General features: G+C 42.7%; 1 protein-coding gene across 1 annotated transcript in view; it reads right to left on the bottom strand.

The window, feature by feature from the left end:
- Positions 1–11,907: 11,907 nt before the first annotated feature.
- The window catches only part of LOC103090510 (ribonuclease inhibitor-like), a 22,366-nt gene continuing 11,249 nt past the window's right edge, over positions 11,908–23,024 (bottom strand). Inside the window, exons 6-13 of the mRNA XM_007463662.1 lie at positions 20,674–20,844; positions 20,390–20,560; positions 18,593–18,772; positions 17,730–17,900; positions 17,451–17,621; positions 16,415–16,585; positions 16,126–16,296; positions 11,908–11,989 (exon numbers count right to left, since the gene is read on the bottom strand). Of these exons, the coding sequence (XP_007463724.1) occupies positions 11,908–11,989; positions 16,126–16,296; positions 16,415–16,585; positions 17,451–17,621; positions 17,730–17,900; positions 18,593–18,772; positions 20,390–20,560; positions 20,674–20,844 (1,288 nt within the window). The remainder of the gene's footprint in view (positions 11,990–16,125; positions 16,297–16,414; positions 16,586–17,450; positions 17,622–17,729; positions 17,901–18,592; positions 18,773–20,389; positions 20,561–20,673; positions 20,845–23,024) is intronic.

Here is a 23,024-nt window from a genome sequence, read left to right as displayed (position 1 = left end):
CTCTAGAGCCCGCGAGCCACAACTACTGAAGCCCGCATGCTACAACTACTGAAGCCTATGCACCTAGAGCCTGTGCTCCGCAACAAGAGAAGCCACCGTAATGGGAAGCCTGTGCACTGCAATGAAGAGTAGCCCCCGCTGGCCGCAACTAGAGAAAGCCTGCACACAGCAACGAAGACCCAATGCAACCAAAAATAAATAAATTAAATAAATAATTTTTTTAAAAGACCTGTCTAAAATAAATAAATAAATAGCCACCTGTGGCTAGTGGCCAATGTATTGGGCTGTACAAGTCAAGAGAGCAGCCATGAAAGAGCATGACTAAAGTGGAGGCAGGTCACTATGGAGAACAGTATGGAGGTTCCTTAAAAAACTAAAAATAGAACTACCATACGACCCAGCCATCCCACTACTGGGCATATACCCTGAGAAAACCATAATTCAAAAAGAGTCATGGACCACAATGTTCATTGCAGCTCTATTTGCAATAGCCAGGACATGGAAGCAAACTAAGTGTCCATCAACAGACGAATGGATAAAGATGTGGTACATATATATACAATGGAATATTACTCAGCCATAAAAAAGAATGAAATAATGCCATTTGCAGCAACATGGATGGACCTAGAGATAATCTTACTGAGTGAAGTAAGTCAGACAAAGACAAATATCATATGATATCACTTATATGTGGAACCTAAAAAAATGATACAAATGAACTTCTTTACAAAACAGAAACAGACTCACAGATTTAGAAAACAAACTTAGGGTTACCAAAGGGGAAAGGTGGGGGGGAGAGGCATAAATTAGGAGTTTGAGATTGACATATACACACTACTATGTATAAAATAGATAATCAATAAGAACCTACGTATAGCACAGGGAACCCTACTCAATACTCTGTAATAACTTACATGGGAAAAGAATCTGAAAAATAATGGATATATGTATATGTATAACTGAAACACTTTGCTGTACACCTGAAACTAACACAACATTGTAAATCAACTATACTCCAACATAAAATAAAATTAAATTAAGAAAACAAAATTGTCTTCCTCAAAGTCACTCCATTCAGTCCATAATAAAAGAGATCACCGCACACCTGAAACTAACACAACACTGTAAATCAACTATACTCTAATATAAAATAAAAATTAAAAAATAAATAAAATGGAGGTAGGCCAAAGTCATTAGGCTTTAAGAAGTCAAGAACTGCTAGGCCAAAATTTTGGATGAATAAAACAGGTGAACAGTGAAGTCCCTCAGGACAATGGCATGATATTGGCAAGGAAGGCTGTGTATTAAAAGCTAAAAGGCCTGATTTACTTTGAGGGCATGAACAGTGTCTAGACAACAAAAATGAGGTTGTGGTAGATGATTAGACTAGCATGTGACTTAATGTTGTGTTTCCAGCAGGGCAGAGAAACAGTGGCCAGGAAGCTGCCTCAAAAAAGCAGGAGGGGGCCTCCCTGGTGGCGCAGTGGTTGAGAGTCCGCCTGCCGATGCAGGGGATACGGGTTCGTGCCCCGGTCCGGGAAGATCCCACATGCCGCAGAGCGGCTGGGCCCGTGAGCCGCGTAGCGGCTGGGCCCGTGAGCCGCGTAGCGGCTGGGCCCGTGAGCCGCGTAGCGGCTGGGCCCGTGAGCCGCGTAGCGGCTGGGCCCGTGAGCCGCGTAGCGGCTGGGCCCGTGAGCCGCGTAGCGGCTGGGCCCGTGAGCCGCGTAGCGGCTGGGCCCGTGAGCCGCGTAGCGGCTGGGCCCGTGAGCCGCGTAGCGGCTGGGCCTGTGAGCCGTGGCCGCTGAGCTTGCGCGTCCGGCAACGGGAAAGGCCACGACAGTGAGAGGCCCACATATCGCAAAAAAAAAAAAAAAAAGCAGGAGGCTGCAAATCACTCCTGCAGTCCTTTTAAATGAGTGTCCTTGGCAAAGGACAGAGTCAGCTAGGGCAAGGAGGAGTGAGTAGCATTTGGTGATGGTGACTAGGAAAAGCATGTAGGAGAGCTTGTTTATCACGCAACAAAGGATCTGAGGGACACAGTACAAATAGTTGCGAGGGAAAGAAATCATGGGAAGAAGGGCTGAGGAGAAGAAGCACAGAATAGTACAGGCATACCTTGGAGATATTGCGGCTCAGCTCCAAACCACCGCAATAAAGCGGATACTGCAATAGAAGGAGTGACAAGATTATTATTATTATTTTTTTTGGTTTCGGAAAAAAAGCCAAGCCCAAATGTCCTCTCTGTCACATGGCCTCACAGCATGTCCCTGGAGGTTTTGTGTCTGAGGCTGCTCCACCCCCCTCCCCTATCACTTCCTGGCCACCCACAGCACAGGCTCAGTAAATATTATCAAGGTGAGTTTACTTGATGTTTCTTTTGGAAGTCTGAGAATAAAGGAATCTTATACATTGAAAAAAAAAGTTATATTTACACTATACTGTAGTCTATTGAGTGTGCAGTAGTGTCATGTCTAAAAAAACAATGTACATACCTTAATTTAAAAATATTTTATTGCTGAAAAATATTAACCATCATCTGAGCCTTCATCAAATTTTAATCTTTTTGCTGGTGGAGGGGCTTGCTTTGATATTGATGGCTGCTGACTGATCACGGTGGTGTTTGCTAAAGGTCGGGGTGGCTGCGTCTCAAAATAAAACAGCAATGAAGTTTGCCACATCAATTGATTCTTCCTTTCACAAACAATTTCTGTATAGCATGCAGTGATGTTTGATAGTATTTTACCCACAACAGAACTTCTAAGAAAAATGGTGTCAATCTTCTCAAACCCTGACACTGTTTTACCAGCTGTTTATGTGTAAATACTATTCTAAATCCTTTGTTGTCATTTCAACAGTCTTCACAGCATCTTCCCCAGGTATAGATTCCATCTTAATCAATCAATTTCTTTGCTCATCCATAAGAAGCAACTCCTCATCCATTCAAGTTTCGTCATGAGATTGCAGCAATTCAGGAACATCTTCAGGCTCCATTTCTAATTCTAGTTTTCTTGCCATTTCTACCACATCTGCAGTGACCTCCTCCACTGAAGTCTTGAACCCCTCAAAGTCATCCATGAGGGTTGGAATCAACTTCTTCCAAACTCCTGTTAGTGTTGATTTTGACCTCTTCCCATGAATCACAAATGTTCTTAACAACATCTAGAATGGTGAATCCTCTCCAGAAGGTTTTCAATTGACTTTGCCCAGATCCATCAGAGGAATCACTATCCATGGCAGCTATAGCGTCATGAAATGTATTTCTTAAATAATAAGACTTGAAAGTCAAAACTACTCCTAGATCCATAGGCTACAGAATGAATGTTGTGTTAGCAATCAGAAAAACAACATTAATCTCATTGCACATCTCCATCAGAGCTCTTGGGCGACCAAGTGCACTGTCAATAGCAGTAATATTTTGAACGGAATATTTTTTTTCTGAGCAGTAGGTCCCATCAGTAAGGTTAAAATATTCAGTAAACCGTGTTGTAAACAGATGTGCTGTCATCCAGGCTTTGTTGTTCCATTTTTAGAGCACAGGCAGAGTAGATTTAGCATAATTGTTAAGGGCTCTAGGACTTTTGAAATCCTAAAATGAGCATTGGCTTCAACTTAAAGTCACCAGCTACACTAGCCCCTAACAAGAGTCAGCCTGTCCTTTGAAGCTTTCAAGCCAGGCATTGACTTCTCCTCTGTAGCTATGAAAGTCCTAGATGGCATCTTCTTCCAATATTAGACTGTTTTGCCTACATTGAAAATCTGTTGTTTAGTGCAGCCACCTTCACTAATGATCTTAGCTAGATCTGGATAACTTGCAGTTTCTATATCAGCACTCACTGCTTCACCTTGCACTTTTATGTTATGGAGACGGCTTCTTTCCTTAAGCCTCGTAAACCAACCTCTGCTAGCTTCAAACTTTTCTTCTGTAGCTTCCTCACCTCTCTCAGTCTTCATGGAATAGAAGAGAGTTAGGACCTTGCTCTGGATTAGACTTTGGCTTAAGGAATTTTGACATGCCTTCCTCACTAAGTTTAATTGGTTTCCAGCTTTTGATTTAAAACGAAAGACATGTGACTCTTCCTTTCACTTGAACACTTAGAGAACACTGTACCATTATTAACTGGCCTAATTTCAATATTGTTGTGTCTCAGTGAATAAAGAGGCTCAAGGAGAGGAAGAGAGATGGGGAAACGGCTGGTCTGTGGAGCAGTCAGAACACACACAACATTTATTGGTTAACTCTATCGTCTTACATGGGTGCAGTTCATGGCACCCCTAAACAACTACGGTAGTAACATCAAAGATCACTGATCACAGATCACCATAACAAATATAATAATATTGGAAAAGTATGAAATATTGTGAGAATTACCAAAATGTGACATAGAGACACAAAGTGAGCAAATGCTGTTAGCAAAATGGCACCAACAGACCTGCTCAACACAGGGTCTCCACAAAGCTTCAATTTGTAAAAAACACAGTATCTGAGAAGCACAATAAAATGAGGTATGACTATATGAGAATGTGAGATATGATTGCAGCAAGGCTGCTCTCCCAAACTGCTGGGGTGGTGGCTAGAGCTGGTCTCCTGGGAAAAGGCTCTGTTGTCCTGATTATGAAATCTATAATATTTAGCTGTTGAAATTTTTTGTGCAGGAAAGTGATTTTCTGTAAACCTGCAAGGTATATTAAACTTTGTATAAAAGTTAACATTTGGGGGCTTCCCTGGTGACGCAGTGGTTGAGAGTCCGCCTGCCGATGCAGGGGACACAGGTTCGTGCCCTGGTCCGGGAGTATCCCACATGCCGCGGAGCGGCTAGGCCCGTGAGCCATGGCCGCTGAGCCTGCACGTCCAGAGCCTGTGCTCCGCAATGGGAGAGGCCACAACAGTGAGAGGCCTGCATACCGCAAAAAAAAGTTAACATTTTGTGTAATAAATGTTTTTTATTGTGGTAAATTACACATAACATAAAATGTATCATTTTATCTATTTGAAAGTGTACAGACCAGTGGCGCAAAGTACAATCATAACAAATGAGTGGTTTTAAACAAGAAAAACGCTGGTGGGGCGCATTTGTGGTGGTGGCCAATGATGAACTCTGGTGGCCTTCACTGTTCTCAAGGTTCCAAATGCAACGAAAGTATAGTGACAAGGTACTTCAGACCAAGTGCCGGATGAGGTATACATGATCTTGAAGCAGCTGGTAGCTCTGGTCTGTAGGCTCTGAGGTGGGTGCATATACATTTAGTTCACTCAAAAGGAAGGCATAAGTGAATGTTCAGCCCAGTTCTCTCCTGCCTCTGAAGGGCCCAGTAACACATTATTCTGAGCCACAGAAGTTAATGAAACCTCTACTAGCCTTTTCTCCTGACCTGTAAAATGCAGTAATCGTCCCAGAGTTGTGACAAGGATTAAATATATGCAGACTACATTAGCATAGTGCCTGACACATGGTATGCTCTCAATAACTGGTTCCTATTATCATTATTATACTATGGTCCTGATCAAACTCTGCCTTCTAGTAGAGCTATTAGAACAATGGACATATCTCCTCTGTTCAACTGAGATCTTGTTAAGGGAAAGGACTGTGCCTACTCATCTTTGTATACCCCATAAACCCAGCACATAGTAAGTAATGCATACATGTGTTGAATGAAAATATTCTCCCTTTATGTCTACCTCCTTCTTCCTCCAACCCTAGCCAGAGTCCACATGGAGAGGTGTGGTTGTTAAGAGCACAGGTTTTGGGGTGAGATACTTTTGAATTTTGGCTCTGCCACTTACCTGTGTGACCTTTGGCAAATTACTTAACCACTCTGCATCTCATATAGAACATGAAGAAAATAAATATCTACTTCATAGAATTAAATGAGAATATATAGTAAAGCACAATGCCTGTCACAGCTGAGTGCCTGAACAGTAATAATTCCTACTACTACTACTACTATTATCTGTTTATTTCAGAAAAGGGGGCATGCCTCTCCCCTCCCGCCGTTCTGATGGGGATTAAGTGAGAGAGAGGCTTGGTGAGAGAGAGTGTGATACATTCACACTAGGGAATGGAACTTTCTTTTTTTTGGCCATGCCACGTGGCTTGCGGGATCTTAGTTCCCTGGCCAGGGATTGAACCCAGGGCCACCACAGTGAAAGCACCGAGTCCTAACCACTGGACCACCAGGGAAGTCCCAGAATAGAACTTCTTCAAGGAGGACTTCCTGGATTGGAAAAGCAAGAGATAAGAGAAGCAATCAACCATAAACAAAACTGAGAAGTGGGTGACATTTGTCTGTGGTGACTCCCTTCCACTCCAAGGTCATTACCTCTCTTTTCAATTTAAGCTTTTACTGATATGCCCAGACAGTCTTCCGTGTTGTCTGTCAGTGCTCTAGAACCTTCCCTGCTCCTGTTCTTACCACCTAGCTCACATGTTCTGTATGTTCTAGACTCTTGGAAACCAATCAGGAACTAACTTAGTAACCTGAGGTGAGATGTTAACAGCACTTTTGAGCACCTTAACTCATGAGAGAGACTGGCTTATAAAAATTACAGGTCTGGGGCTTCCCTGGTGGCGCAGTGGTTGAGAGTCCGCCTGCCGATGCAGGGGACACGGGAAGATCCCACATGCCGCGGAGCGGCTGGGCCCGTGAGCAATGGCCGCTGAGCCTGCGCGTCCGGAGCCTGTGCTCCGCAACGGGAGAGGCCACAACAGTGAGAGGCCCGCGTACCGAAAAAAAAAAAAAAATTACAGGTCTGGGTGGTGGGGAAGGGGCAGAAGGGGGAAAGTCTTTGGAAAAAGAAAACTTTTCCACGCTGCACAGGCAGCTGTCTACTTAGCCCTTGAGTGGAGTGAGTCTTGAACAGAAGAAAAGGAAAACAAAGTGGAATAGGCAGGTGCTTCCCAATAAACTCCTTTGATGCCCTCAGAGTGCTAACCACAATAAACACCTCAAAGTTGCAGCCACCCCCTTTTGTATTCACACTCATTATCACTCTCATTGACACTACCTTTTGTGATCCTTTTTCTTTCGAGGCTTCCCCAACCCCTGCTTGCCTCAGATCCAGAGTCTGTTGCCACCTGCATTTGCCACCAGCTGGTAGACGACTCCAGCTTTCTACCATCCTTGGGCCTCCATTCCCATTACAGGCCTGCCTCGCTGCAATCATCTACCACCAGTGGACATCTCTGAACACCTATCACATGTAAGGTCCTATCTTTCCTCCTGGCTACTACTGAGACTGTGTAAAGTGTGGAGCTTTATGCACAAATGTGCCACTAGTTAGCTCACAGAAAGGGATATATTGAAGCTACTTTCCCAAGAATGGAGAGAGCTTTCAATTGGTTTACCCACCTGGCCCCTTTTTAAAAAAAAAAAAAAAAAAAAGTGTACCAACACTAGGGTGATCAACTATTCTGGCTTTCCCAGGACTGAGGAGTTTCCTGGGATGTTCAGGAATCAAGAGTCCTGAATAAACTGGGATGGTTAGTTACCCTCAAACATTTATGGACTGCCCACTGTTTATCTAGCATGACTTTAGGTACTGATGGGTTGCCTTCCAGGCCAGCCTTAAATGAATGGCAGGGAAAGTGATGCTCTAAGGCAAAAATGTGCTGGTAAAGTTTTAACAACCAGCTCTCCTGGGGAGGGGGAGGAGGGGGATCCCTAATTTGTAGCATTTGCCCATTTCTGTGTTGTAAACACTCCCATTATGGCCATTTTCAAGCTACTGAAGAGATGCAGAGTAAAAGACCATTATTTAACATTTCCACTACACAAATACAACAGATGTGAATTACCTCAAGAGCACAGATGATAGTAAAATGTGATAAAAATTAGTAGGAAGTCATGAGTCTAGAATATTATCTTTAATAAAATTTATGTAATTGAAAGTTTATATCATGTGATTTTTTAATGATGGCTTTAACAACTGATTGCGAAATTCCTGAAAATGTAACCATCAACTTTCACCAGTCAATATGAGCCAGTTCCGGCACATGACTGAACAAACCCTGGGAAATCACCCCTTTTCATCACTCACATGTCTCCTTCCCACTGGTATGCCACAAAATACTGAAGACCAACCATTTGCAATTTATTCCTTTGATCTGAGCTCTGCCTTTAGTATGCTAAGATGAGCAAGACCAGGAATAAGGACACAAGTTCTAATCTCAGTCTTATCATGAATTGGCTGTGTGACCTTGACTTCTTTGGATCCCAGGCTCCTTATCTGCAGAATATGGGGCTTAGCCAACTGGTGTTCTTAAATGACTCTTTCAGACATGTTTGTGTGTGACTGTGTGTGTATGTGTTTACAGCTCTGTTGAGGTACAATTCACATACAATAAGCTAGATATATTTTCAGAGTACAATTTGATGAGCTTTGACTGAAATAATCACCACAAACAAGATAATGAGCATATCCAACACACCCAAATGTTTTCTTGTGCACCTTTATAATGTATCCCTTCCTTTCCTCAACTGTCACTAGGCAACCACTAATCTGCTGTCACTAAAGAATACTTTGAATTTTCTAGAATTTTCTAAAAATGGAATCATATAATATATATTATGCTCTTATCTTTATTTCCTTTTTTCTGCTTACTTTGGATTAAATTTCATCTTTTTCTAGTTTTTTATTATGTAACCTGAAGTCATTGATTTAAGACCTTTCTTTTCTAAAATATGTCTCATGTTTTCACTTTCATTCTGTTTAAAATACTTTCAAATTTCCCTTGAGACTTACTCTTAAGCCATGGATTATTTAGAAGTGTGTAATTCTTTCCAAATATTTGGAGGATTTTCCATGTATTTTTCTTTTACTGATTTTTAATTTAACTCCATTGTGGTCAGAGAACACACTTTGTATGACTGGCATCCTTTAACTTAATATTGAGACTTGTTACACGATCCAGATATGGTCTATCATGATAAATATTCAATGTGCGCTTGTAAAGAATGTTTTCTGTTGTTATTCAGTCGAGTGTTGTATAGATGTCAATTAGGTCAAATATATTATTTGTGTTATTCAAAATTTCCATATTCTTATTTTCTTTTTGGTCTATCCATTATTGAGAAAGATATTTAAGTCTCTGACTAAAATTATGGATTTGTCTATTTCTCATTTTTTTCTTCATGTCTTTTGAATGTTACTAAAATGCACATATCTTTAGGATTGTTATGTCCTCATGATTAATTAGCCACATTATGAAATGGTCCTCTTTACCTCTGTTAATATTCTTTCCTTTGCAGTGTACGTTCTCTGATAATAATATAGTCACTCTAGCTTTTTTAAAAATAATGTTAACACAGTATATCTTTCCCCATCTTTTATGTTTCACCTATTTTTTTAATATTTAAAATGGATTATCTATAAGCAGCATATGGTTGAGTCTTTAAAAAATATTTTTTTCCATTCTACCCATCTCAGCCTTTTAATTGGGTTGCTGTGAGACCATTGACTTTAATATGACTACTGATACAGTTCTGTTCAAAACTACCATCTTGCCATTTTTTGTCCCAACTCTGCCTGTTATCCAACGTCTGGAAACTGCTGTTTCCCATATTTTGACCATTTTTCGAGTCGTTCATGTGAGAGGGTAAATCCACTCACTGTTACTTCATTATTGCTGGAAGTAGAAGTCCTCTATGTTTTGTTTTTCATACTGACTTGTTATTTACATTTGGACATTTGTTATTATATATATGGACATTAGTCTTGTCTTTATACATGTGACAAATATGTTCCTCCAGTTTATCGATATTCGTTTAATTTTATTTATGGTGAATTTTTTTCATAAAGAAATTTTTAATTTTGATGTTGTCAGATCTTTCTCTTCCTTTGGGTTTTTATGTCGTGTATGACTGCCCTGTATTTTCTTCTAAATTGTCATGTTTTAAAAGAAGAAAAATAACCCCTCAGTATGAATAAGTTTTATTTTTAACATCAAGTTTATTAATTATAAAAGTAACACATGCACATGGTAAAAATCAAGTAAAACAGAAGACTATAGATGAAAATGAAAAGTTCCTTTCGTGTTCTCCCAGTGCCCCTGCTTGCCAACTTCCTCTTGCCAGAGGTAACTTCTGTTAGCAATTTCTTGTATATATCCTTCCTTACATACTCTGGACACATACATACACATGCATATTTACCCTTTTGTACACAAACAGGACACACACGCAGGGTTCTGCAATTTTTCATTTAACGTTGTATCTTTGAGTCCTTAACGTGACTGAATTTTATCAGATGTTCACCAGACTGACAGAGGGACCAGGGCAGTCAGAGAACATAGTAAGGAAAGTGCACAGAAAAAGGTATATTCACCTCTGTAAAGCCAACACTTAGCACAAAACCTGGCACATAATAAATCCTCAATAAATAAGTGTTAAATAACTAAAGGGAAAGAAGAACTTGAGAAAACTGGAAACAAATTGCTACCTTGACCATTCTTCTCAGGCCAAACCGGGTCTCTAACTGAGAGTTACCACCTCCCAGGGCAGCAGGGAACAATACCTGATGATAGATGAGGACATGGAGAGCTGGACCTCTCGCCTGCAAAAACTTTCCACTGTGTGTCTCTTCCCGACTAGATTCACCACCTCCAGCACACACATTTAGTTCAAATGCACAGTTCACACTGACTACACAGTCTGGGGGCTCAAAGACTACACGGCTCAACTATAAACACACTCATACATACAGCTACCATTAATCAGTACCTACTGTGGGATAGGCACCATGCTGGGAACAGCAGCCCTGCAAGGTTAATGTCAATTTACCCCCATTTTATAGATTAGAAAACTGAGGCTCCAAGAATCCAAGTGACTTATTCAGGGTCACACAGCTAGTAAGTAGCTTCCAGAGACAGCTCTACACCTTAATCAGGTCAGCCTACTTTTCTGTCGGTCCCACAGGCTCTGTGCTATTTTCCTTGCCTGGCACTCCCTTTCTCCACTTGTCTCATCTAGTGTTTTGTGGAAGCCAGGCAGAGATAGAAACATGGGGTTGTGCAGGATCCATGCTAGGCTATGGAATACGCTGTGAGGGATGAGTAGTGAGTCAGTCATAAGAGTCCATGAACAAGAACAAACACATGGGGGAGGTATTAAAAGTTCAGAAAGGGAGTGGAGCCTGGGAACTGGAGAGCACCCTCAGGATCCTAGGATATGAATATTGTGGCAGCTCAAGAAACTCTAATGCAAGTATTTCTCTCTCCCTAGGTGCTTCTGGTGAGCTGCTCACAAACGTAGCCCTTTTACCTGCAGTCTTATAGCCACTGGCCAGTATATCTCCCCGCATCTTAATCCTATTCATTCTCAATGCCCACATTAAGTCTCACCTCGATGAAGCCTTTACCTATTAACCCAACTCATTCCTCTCACTTTCTTTTGTGAATTACAGTTTTACTTAAGATCAGCACCATAATATATAACATGTGTTTGTCCACCCTCTTGTTCTTTTAATTATTTCAGGTATCTTGTGTCTTTAAGTGGACTCCTTCACATGTCTTTTTTTCTATTGTTTCCCTGCCCTGTCTGAGTATTGAGAAACCTGGCTGGATGCTAGTCCCAACTCTCCCACTGAGCTGTGTGACTTGGAGCTTGTCACAACCTCTCTGAGCCTCATCTTCCGACCTTGGAAGGTTTTTGTAAAAACACAGTAAACATTGTAACACAATATAAGAATGTAAGGTATTATTGCTGAAGACATTTCAACTAAGGTGCTTCCACCTTTTACATCCTATTTAGTGGATGAGTCTATGTAAGAAATAGCAATCACTGCTGCTTGTTTCACACTAGCATCCTCAGCAAAGGTTAACAGGTTTAGAACAAGAATACTGCACAACTGTTAGAGATGGTGCCAGACAGAGGAGGTCTATATGCAGCTGATTCAGGGGCTCTCCTTGGAAACTACCAGGTGATTCCAGGCTTGCTCATTTTTAAAGCTTCTATTTTTCTGAATGTTTCTTCATGTAAATGATCCGTGTCAATGCTATGAAAAATGAAAAGAATCTTGTGTCAAGTCAAGCCAACAGACGCCTTCAGTACCTTTCTTTCCTGTTCTTAAGGGTAAGATTCCTATTCACACTTGCACCACACCACCACTCAGTTACTTCATCCACTCCAGTATCTACCTTCTCCCTCAGCCTTAACTCCCTTCCTCGGATCTCAAAAGAGAACATGCTTAACTTCCTCTTGAACTCTCACTCCTATCCCTCCCTGCAATTGTGCAAGGCCCTGCTCCATGAGTCCATCTGTTCCCGATTCTGTATCTATAACCTCTCCCTCTCTATGGGCTCCTTTCTCTCAGCTTATAAATTTGCCTATCCTAAAAAAACAAGACAAAAAAGAAAACGAACAATCCCTCCCCAGCCTACAACTCCACATTTCTTCTCCTTTTCACAAAAGTCTTGAAAAAGTAGTCTCCACTCCTTCTCTGCTTCTTTATCTTCCATCTTGTCAAGTCACTGCAAGCTGGTTTCCAGCCCCATCACACCACTAAACAGCCCCTGACAAGGTCACCTATGGCCTCCTAATTGGTAAATCCAAAGGACACTTTGCAGTACTCATCATTTTGGAAATCTCTGCTGCATTTGACACTGTTGAGCAATTCCTCCTTGAAACTCACTTCTTCCATAGCTTCCAGGACACCTTTCTCTCTTGGTTTTCTCCATGGGTTTTCCTTTCCATACCCACCTCTTAAAAGTTGGTACTGCCCAGGGCTAATTCCCAAGAGATGTTCCTCAGAGGTTCTTCTCTTCTCATTCTCCCTAGAGGATCTCATCCATTGCCATGGCTTCAGCTATCACCTCCAGGGAACACTCCTATATCCAACTGTTACCTACTAGAAAACTTCCCACAATGTCCTGCAGGCACTTCAAACTCCACATGTGTATCCCTGATTAAAACCTATTGACTACAAAAGAAGGTATAAACTCTTTCAAGTGTGTAGTGAGGTACAGTTTTTAGTTTTTAATAGATAGAAGCTAATCTTTATCTAGCAAAGTGAAATGAGTAGCCCTGCTAGTTATGCAATTGTAGGGTAAGTAGACATTTAATGCCATGGAAGTGTAACAAGAACTTTAGAATTTTTTGAGTGACAGAGCAAAAGCTGTCTTTACCTCCTGACATGTATAACTCACTGCTGGAGAAGAGGCAGGTCAATATGCTTAGGAAGCCTGGAGGTCTTCTGGGAGTTAAGAGACCACCTACTCTCAACCCCTTCTTTCCAAATTTAGAATTAGGAACATGTGTCAGGGTGATCTAGGGGGCTTTATCCAAGACCCAGTGCCTGGGAAAGGCACCAAGGCACCAAAAATAAAATATCTTGAAGAAAGAAGAAGGCTTAAGTGGGGCTCCTGACTCAACTCAGGGGCCTACATCTTTGTGGGCAAGGACTGGCTTCACGCATACATACCTGTGGCTGATTCAAAGAGCTCTTCTAGACCCAGACACTCTGACACATATGGTACTTTAGAGAACAATGACTGCACATTTGGGTGTGGACTAAAATATATGTAACCTCGGAGTCCAAGTATAACGGCACTGCAGGGCTGGGAGAGATCCACACCAGCCAGGGTATCACCATCCAGTCACCAAGCTTCTGTGGGACTGGGTAGGATCATCAGTTCTCAAGATGAGCCCCATGTGGCAGTAAGAAACAGCAGTAGCAGTGGTCTGATTCTCCAACCAGCTTTGGAAGCAAAACTGGCTCCATCTTTGGAACCAGTTTTGGAAAGGTGAGGAAAGGCCCCCAAATGTACTACTACTTAGATATGTGAAAGAAAAGAGTGACAACTGAATTCGAACCCGGAATTCTGCAAACAGATCTTACTAACCACACATGGCATACAAGGCCTTGCCTACCCCCTCAGTCTCATTTCTTGACACATTCTGCTTTGCACTTTATGCTCTAACAATAGCGAACTCCCTAGAGGTTTCCCACCTCTATCCCCCTCAAGTACCACAAAACATGCTGCTTATTGTCTGTCTGCCTTTGCTCATGCTATCTCCTGAGCATGGACTACCCTTCTCCATCCTTAGCCCCATTTCCCTGGCTATAGTCCCGAGACTCAACTCAGGTGGCCCTTCCTCCAGGAATCTTTCCCCAAGCCTCCTGGGCTGGGTGAGTTGTCTCCTGCCGTGGTTCCCTTAAGATTTCATGATTACCCTACTGCATTCATAAGTTTATGTGCCTGTCTCTACCACTAGGTTCACTGGTCCCTAAAGAGTACGAATCATGTCTCTCATCTTACTCATTTTTGTCTGCCAGCACCTGGCACATCTGCTTAGCACATAGCAGATATTCAGCAAGTGCTTGTAGAATGAGTGAAGGTGAGCACTTGTCACTCTGAGGCCACAACCTCTTTTTTTCCCCTCAATCTTCTGAAGGTCTAGATACCTAGTCTTTATTGAACATATCATCAACTGTCTCCTTGCCTTGCCCCCAGATGCTCTAAATTAGTAACTGGTTTCCTATATGCGTTTACTAAACGCAAAGCACTGAACTAGAAAGTTTATGGGGAAAATACAACGAGGAATAAGATTCAGACCTCATACTGAAGCAGCTCTTAGAAAACAACCTTCTTCCTTCAGCCTTTCCGATTCTCAGACAAGACTCCCCTTTTAGGAGGCTCTCCTGGATTTATCCCCTCTCTAGCCCACCACCACATTAAATGATCAACAGTTTCCTCTCACTTTACTTGGGCAAGTATATATTTCTATTGATTTCAGTGTTATCTGTCTTATATAATGTTCAAAATTTATTTGAGGTCAGTGAATGGTGTCTACTCTGTGTGTGCGTGTGTCCTTTATTTTGTATTTTGAGCCACTATTGCACACTGCTATCAACTTGTAGATTGACAAATTACAAGGGTTTGAAGGTTGGCCTGAAAACACAATGGAAGCACATTGGTTAAAAGACAAAGGGTGAGAGAAACAGGAAACGGTGCAACAATTTACAATAAAAAATAAATAATGGCATCACAAAATAATGTCTCTGTGATGTCGTTTAGGACCTTTGCTGAAGCTTACACACCATAGGGTGCTACCACATTAAATTACCCTATATTTAAAGAAACATTAGGATTGATTGTTGAGTTTATTTCAACCTACTGAAAATACAGACTCCAGTCACCCTTTTCTGAGAAAGACACCAGGGAGGTCCCTAAACCCCTGAGGCTTATTATGTTGTGAATAATTCCCTCTTCCTGGGCAGTAATTGCCACAGTCTCGAGTCTAACAGACTTCACTTTGCTAGTAGAGAACCAGCTTCTGTTTCAGCCAGACTTGTAATCAGGCCTTTATGCTGTTTTCATTTACGCTTCAATCCATCAAATTGGCTTTGGAATGTGGAATTTTTGCACTCAGCCTTTATTTTCCATTATGTGTTCCAGTTCTGAATGCCACACATAAATGGCCATTTGGCCACTGGTTAGCTGCCAACAGAGCATAGCTATATCCTAATTAAGAATTACTTTGTGTGTTATGCCAGCCTGCTGAGCTGGCAGATGAACACTGACCCGAAAGGGTGAAGACCTCCACTTCCTGTAACTGTAATTCTGTAACAGCTTCATCCCCCTGAGTCTTGAAGACTCTCAAAGTGTAAACATCAAGCCCTCTGGCAGGTATTAGAAGAAGAAAGGGAAAGGGTCTAACATTTATGGAGTACCTCCTATGTGCCAGGGGCTGCACATTCATAATTAACGTCTCACTTCATGCAATCCCCATGCTAACACCAGGTAGTCAGGTACTACTCATGTCAGCCCCATTTTATAGACAAGGATACTCAAGTTCAGGGAGGTTAAGTAAGTAAGCATGGTCATATAGCTAGTAGATGCTAGACCTAATATTTAAGCAAGACCTAGCAGAATGTGGATCTGATGCTCTTCTTCCTACACCCTGTTGCTTTTCTTAGCAATGGGATCCAGCACTACCTGTTCCCTACCTCTCTCCTTGTCCCTGTGTCCAAGGAAGAGGCCTACTGGTAATTTCACTTACTTTGATATTTTGCCTAGGCATGGCCATCCCTCAGTTTTTCTTCTCTTTTCTCACTGCAATGACTATGATCAAACACAACGTGCCTCTCCTGACCCCCTCTCTCCCACTTCCCCCACCACAGTAACTTACTAGAACGTCTGTAGTTTACATATTGGATGAATCAGTGCATCACACAGCATTTGAACTCCGAAATCCTTAAGGTCATTTCCACTTAAGTCTAGCAACGTTAGGTTCTCATTTCTGTTGAGGACAGAGGCGAGGGCTCCACAGCATGCATCTGTGAGATGACATTCTGCTAGCCTATGGGGGATTGGGGATTCAAGAAAGAAACCGGTTTTACCAAGTTCCACAGTGACCCTCCATTTTATATACAGCCTGGAACAAGAGCCCAGGGTACAAAGAGTCTCTGTGCACTTACCACAAGGTCTGTAGCTTACAGGAGGGGTGTTTTAGCCCTTCACACAGCACCTGCATGCCCTCGTCCCCTAAGGCATTGTCACTGAGGTCAAGAACTCGTAGGTGTTCATTGGTGTACAGTGCATTGCACAAATCCTGACAACACTCTCCAGTCAGATGACAGGTCCACAGTCTGCCAGAAGTAAGGTAGATAAGGTTGGCATCATTTCATCTGCATTGGGTCACGTTAGGTATCAGGATTACCCACTAGAAAAACACATTAGAAAATCAGAGTGGCGGACTTCCCTGGTGGTGCAGTGGTTAAGAATACGCCAGCCAATGCAGGGGAGAAGGGTTCGAGCCCTGGTCCAGGAGGATCCCACATGCCGCGGAGCAACTAGGCCTGTGCGCCACAACTACTGAGCCTGTGCTCTAGATCCCGTGAGCTACAACTACTGAGCCTGCAGGCCGCAACTACTGAAGCCCGCATGCCTAGAGCCCGTGCTCCACAACAAGAGAAGCCACTGCAATGAGAAGCCTGTGCACCACAACCAAGAGTAGCCCCCACTCGCCACCACTGGAGAAAGCCCGTGCAGCAACGAAGTCCCAAAGCAGCCAAAAATAAATAAATAAATAAGTAAATAAATTTATTTTAAAAAGAAAAGAGGGCTTCCCTGGTGGCGCAGTGGTTGAGAGTCCGCCTGCTGATGCAGAGGACACGGGTTCGTGCCCTGGTCTGGGAGGATCCCACATGCCACGGGGCGGCTGGGCCCGTGAGCCATGGCCGCAGAGCCTGTGCGTCCGGAGCTTGTGCTCCGCAACGGGAGAGGCCACAACAGTGAGAGGCCCGCGTACCATGTAAAGTGTCATGTAAAAAATATCCCCTGGGCCAGGGCCAGAGATTATGGAGCGGGGAAGATTTATTCCCCCTAAATTATCTGGGTCTTCATGTATTGTTTCCTCAGATTATATCACGAGGCCAGAAAAAAATCACTTAATTTCGGGAGTTGCTGAAACATCAAGGAACTCTGCCTGTGGCTATTGTCCACGATACTTACGCCAGATCCTTTAACTGACAGTCAGGCTGTTTTAATCCTTTACACAGCAATTTCAGTCCCAAATCTTCAATTTTGTTATTAATGAGAAGCAGCCTTGTCAGGCTCCGGGTAGAGCTCAGGACTTGGGCGAGGGACTCACAACAAGCTGCAGAGAGGGAACATTCGGAAAGCCTGGAGGGATAGGGACATCAAGGTGGCTGTTAACCATGGCAGCAGGGAGTCCCACTGAACCTCAAATGCCAGTGCCCACGAGAAGGACAAGGACAAGCAGACACTTACACAAGATTCTCGATTATACCATTTGCATGCCGCAGACCTTCACAGAGATGCTGTACTCCAGTGTCCCCCAGGGCATTGGCAAACACAAACAGCTCTTTTAAAGTCTGACTCACTTGCAAGAAAGAAGAGAGCTCCACACAGCTAGCATCTGTTAGGTAACATGTGCTCAAGCTACCCAGAGACAAAGAAGAAAAATCAGCCACTGCTGTCATTTAGCTTCCCGGGAATGTTCTCCCAGCCTCCCCATTTAGCTAAGTCCTAGCCATCCTTCAAGTTCCAGCTCCTGGCCCACCACTTACACAGAGCCTCCTCCTGAGGTCGCCAGCCCACAGTGACCTCCTCCCTTTCCCTGGGCTCATCTGGCATTTCTAAATGATTCTACAGTGTTCGGCACTTGATTACATGTTGAACTGTGTTGCTCTCTAACTGTTTCATATCTGTGTGTCTTTAAGGGCAGCCCTGTCACTTGTAGTCCTTCTGATAACCCCATCCACATCCAGCCCAGTGTTGGGTACATAGTAGTATTCTTTACAGAGTTAATATTTAATTAGCATGACTCCCGTAAACACACAGGATGGTAGTATACTGGAAAGAGCATGGGGTATGGAGATAGATTTTGGAGTCACATCCTGACTATACCACTTTTTAATGGTGTGACCTTGGACAAGTCACTTTCCCCCCCAATCCTCAAAGTTTCCTCATCTGTACAATGGGGTAAGAAAACCCACCCTATATAGTTATTTCAAGGAGTGAATTACGTGAAATAACTTCTGGCAAGCACCAAGCATAGATCCTGGCACACAGCAGGCATTTAACAAGTTCAACAGTTATAAGATGATGCCAGATAGTTGTAAAAAACTTACTCTAGTTTCTCTACTTTACAGTTGGAATGTCTGAGACCCTCACAAAGATACTTCACCCCTGTGTCCCCCAGGGGATTTTCACTCAGGTCCAGCTCAGTGAGGTTTGGATTGCAAATGAGAACAGAGGCAAGATATCTGCAAATAGTCTCTGAGCTTCCAGGGAGAAAGCTTGCACACAACCTGGAGAGAAAGAAAGATGAACAGACACAGAATTGGCCACTTTATCATCCTACTCCCTACCTGCAAAATATCATGAGCAAAGAAAATACAGGCTCACCCATACGAGACCCCCCCAACCCTGAATATGTCACAACCCCCTTTTACTCATGAGAAGGACTTGTACGTTGCTCCCACAACACTGTGTCCCCCAATGAGAACTCAAAACATGTTGACTGCCCCCCAAAAGAAAAGAATTGGGAGGAAATATCAACACGACCTAATCTCATTTTAATTCCCTGCATGGATTTTAGCACTCTATCTCATATCTTCTTTCGAATCACAGGGGAAAATGCTATAATCATCCTTAATACAGTTTACAGTCAAAAGATCTTTCCTTTCCTTTTCCTTTATCTATAAGTTCATTACTAATTAATTTGCCATCCTTAGAGAGACCCAGCTCATCACCATCATCCATATAACATTTCTTCTTTGGCACAAAGAGTGGTTTTTACTGACCTTCCCGTCTTCTCAATCTTTGTTTCTCCATATTAGGTAGTCCAATTCCCTGAACTATTTCCCATCAACTTTCTCTTCCATCACTTTCAAGAATTTCTATGATATACATTACAACCTCTGAGTCTTGAATTTTCTCTTGAGCTACGAGGCTCCAAACTCAGTCTTGAAGAGGGCTCATAAGGACATCACATATCTGTATTTCCCCAACTTGGAAATTTTAAATAGAGGTATTTTGCCAAAAAAATGAGTTTCAAAGTGGATTTAGAAAGCTTTAATGCTAAAGAGCTTTTACTTTAGAAAACCACACATATATGTTGTGATTGTTAATTTTATGTGTCAAGTAGTTGGCTAGGTCATGGTACCAGATATTTGGTCAAACATTATTCTAGATGTTTCTGTGAAGGTACTTTTTAGATGAAATTAACACTTAAATCAGTACACTTTGAGTAAAGTAAACTACCCTCCATAATGTGGGTGAGCCTCATCCGATCAGTTGAAAGTTTAACAGAGAAAGACCGACCTCCCAGGAAGATGGAATTCTGCCAGAGGACTGCCTTTTGACTTGAACTGCAACACTGGCTGTTCCCTGTGTCTCCAGTCTGCTGGCCTTCCCTGCAGATACTGTACTTGACAGCTGCCATAATCCACGTGAGCCAATTCCTTAAAATAAATCTCTCTATATCTTTATACACATCTTTTTGGTTCTGTTTCTCCGGAGAAACCTGACTAATACATATATGGTAAATTTTTTATTATGGTCACTACATGGACTTTGAAGTCAGACACATCTGGGTTTCTACTTGTGCCTTTGCCATGTTATTTAGCCTTTTGAACTTGGGTTTCTGTTTCCTCATCTGCTAAAATGGGGATAGTAACCTGAACCTCTCAGAGCTGTTGTGCGCATTAAAGGAAATCATGTATACAAAGCACTCAGCAGAATGCTTAGCACAAAGTAATTGCTCAGTAAGTGTGGGTTTTCATTATTGTCATTAACGTTATTGCCACTTTTATTCTTCCTCTCCACGACTCCTTGAAATGTGTTTTGATCATACAACATCCATCTTGAGCTGCATTATTTTTAACTTTTTTCTTGCAGTATGGAAACTAATAGTGACAACTTACTTGAGCTTCTGTACTTTGCAATTTGGATCTTTTAAGCCTTCACAGAGCAATTTCAAAGCTGAAGCTTCCAGTTTTGTTTCACTAAATTCCAGCTCAGTGAGCCACTGATTGGTGCTAAGAACAGCTGCTAGCGCACCACAAGAAGCAGGAGAGATAAGGCATCGGTACAACCTTCAGAGAACAGAAGAATGACCTCATTACCTTATTCATGCTCTCCCCCAAAACAAAAGAAATTGACAAAAAAATTACATGAACACAGACAACAAATTCTCCTGCTCAGTTACCTCAATGTCTGTAAGATACAGTTTGGCTGTTTTAATCCTTCACACAGAAGCTTCATTCCGGAATCTTCCAGGGTATTTTTCACAAATTCCAAATCTGTCAGATATTGGTTGGTTTCAAATACTAAGGCGAGGTCTCTGCCATAAGAAGCTGTGAGGTGGCAGAAAATCAGTCTGTGTGGAGAAAAAGGCATTTCAGAGAAGAAAATAGAACTCTCTTTAAAGGTACCCGTTTGTCCCTTACCGATGTAATGAATTATTTAAATTCATTCAATAATTAATTTATCAGATGCTTACCACTGTGCTAGATGCTGAAAACACAGAAATAATTAAGATCCAGACCCTGCCCTCAAGGAATGCCCAGTTAATGGGGAAATAATTAGAAAATCATAGATTATAATACAGTGTGAAAAGTAGTGCAAGTGGTATGCACAAAGTATCATGGGGACACAGAAAGGTGGCACAATTCAGCCTAGCTTGAGGTGGGGTTTAGCGGATCAAGAAATATTTGTAAGAAGAACCACTACTTGAGTGTTGTTCTGAAAGGGTAATAAAAATTGAACAGGACTTAGATGGATGAGGAGAATGGGAGTGGGGAGAGCAGGAGGCGCTGAGGGACAATCCACTCATGCAGCAGCCTGAGTGAAAGCCAGGAGGCAAGAAATGGGATGCTTCATTTGAGAAACTGCCAATTATTTGCTATGGCCTACTATAAAACACTGGAAGACATATATCAAACTGCTAACAATGGTTATCTTCCAGGTTGAAGGGAAGGGCTGGATTACAGGGAGACATTTACTTTCTAGATATTTAGAAATTGTTTACAGTGATCAGAAGTTATCAGGAAAAAAAATATCTTAAAAATCTAAAAAACATAATACACGTTTACTATAAATAATTTTTACAATAGAGAAAAATATAAAAAATAAAGTTTTTTAGGGCTTCTCTGGTGGCGCAGTGGTTGGGAGTCCACCTGCCGATGCAGGGGACACGGGTTCGTGCCCCAGTCCGGGAAGATCCCACATGCTGCAGAGCGGCTGCGCCCGTGAGCCATGGCCGCTGGGCCTGCACGTCCGGAGCCTGTGCTCCGCAGCGGGAGAGGCCGCGACAGTGAGAGGCCCGCGTACCACAAAAAAAAAAAATAAAAAAAATAAAGTTTTTTTGAGAAAGTTCTGTATTCCTACCACCCAAAGATAACCACTGTTAAAATTTTGGTATATAATTTTCCAGATTTTTAATGCATGCATACATATAGCATATGTTCTCTGTAACAAGTGAAATCACAGAAAGATTTATTTTGAAAGACGAAAACATTTTTCCCAACTTCCCCTCCAACTCCACCCCCCCAGAGGTCCCCAGCGTTGAGAGTCTGATGTGTATGCTCTCACTCCTCTCTCCAAGATCATAGAAACATATGCAAACACACACACAGGATTTGTACATTTTACAAAAACAGAACCATAGAAAACATTACTACTTTACATGCTCTTTGCCATTCAGTCCTCATCTTAGGCCCATAGGTAAAAACTGAAATTTAATTATAGCACAAGGTCGTACAGTAAGTGGCAAAGTAGTACTCAACCTGAGGGCTGTCTGGTTTATCCTCTAGGCCTGGAAAAACCATTAGAAGTTTAAAGAGAAATGGTCAGATCCCTCTGATGCCAGGGTAGGGCAGGAAACAAACCTGGGGTCAGAGGGCTGCAGTGGTCCAGGGAATAAATTGCCCGGGGGGGGGGAGGGGGGGAAGGGCTGGAGGCAGAGAAATTCAAGACACGTTTTTGGGAGGGATATGGCCAGGATTTATTACCACTTAGGGTGATGGGGATGAGGCTGTACTCTGGCTCCACCTTCTTCCTCCACAGGGTAGCGGAGGCCACTGAGGAATGGGGGCTGTTTCCGGTTCTAGAATATTCCACCTCTAGGAAGGGCAGGCCCACGGAGTGGGACAAACCATTATGGTGGTGGGGGGTATTTGAGACTTTTTGTAAATGATTACAAGCGCTTCACGTTCTTGGTTCTGAATCTTTTCTGACCACTCCTGTTTCTTCCCGCCTGCAAAGACTTTCAACAGCGTAGGGGGTTCCCTTATGTCGGTGGAAGGGGGCGGGAATCTTCCTCACGCACCCCACCCACCCCCGCTGTTTCTGGAAGTTGGAACAGTCCCAAGGTGAACGTGTGGAGGGGTAACAAGAGGCTTGCTTTCTTACGTCAGAGCCCTTGAGGAGAAAAAGAGAGCGAGCAGTGCCCTTTCTTTAAGCGTGGTAGGCCCGTGTGTTCGGCCTGCACCCGCACTAGCCAGGTGGTGAGGCTTGGCAGGAGGTGTCCTGGGGCAGGGCAAGCCAGTCGTGGGGAGA

Source organism: Lipotes vexillifer, unplaced genomic scaffold (genome assembly GCF_000442215.2).
Source record: "Lipotes vexillifer unplaced genomic scaffold, Lipotes_vexillifer_v1.1 scaffold1267, whole genome shotgun sequence".
NCBI classification, from domain to species: domain Eukaryota; kingdom Metazoa; phylum Chordata; class Mammalia; order Artiodactyla; family Lipotidae; genus Lipotes; species Lipotes vexillifer.
Note: the sequence above shows the minus strand (reverse complement) of the source record. Positions and strands in the feature narration are given on the sequence as shown.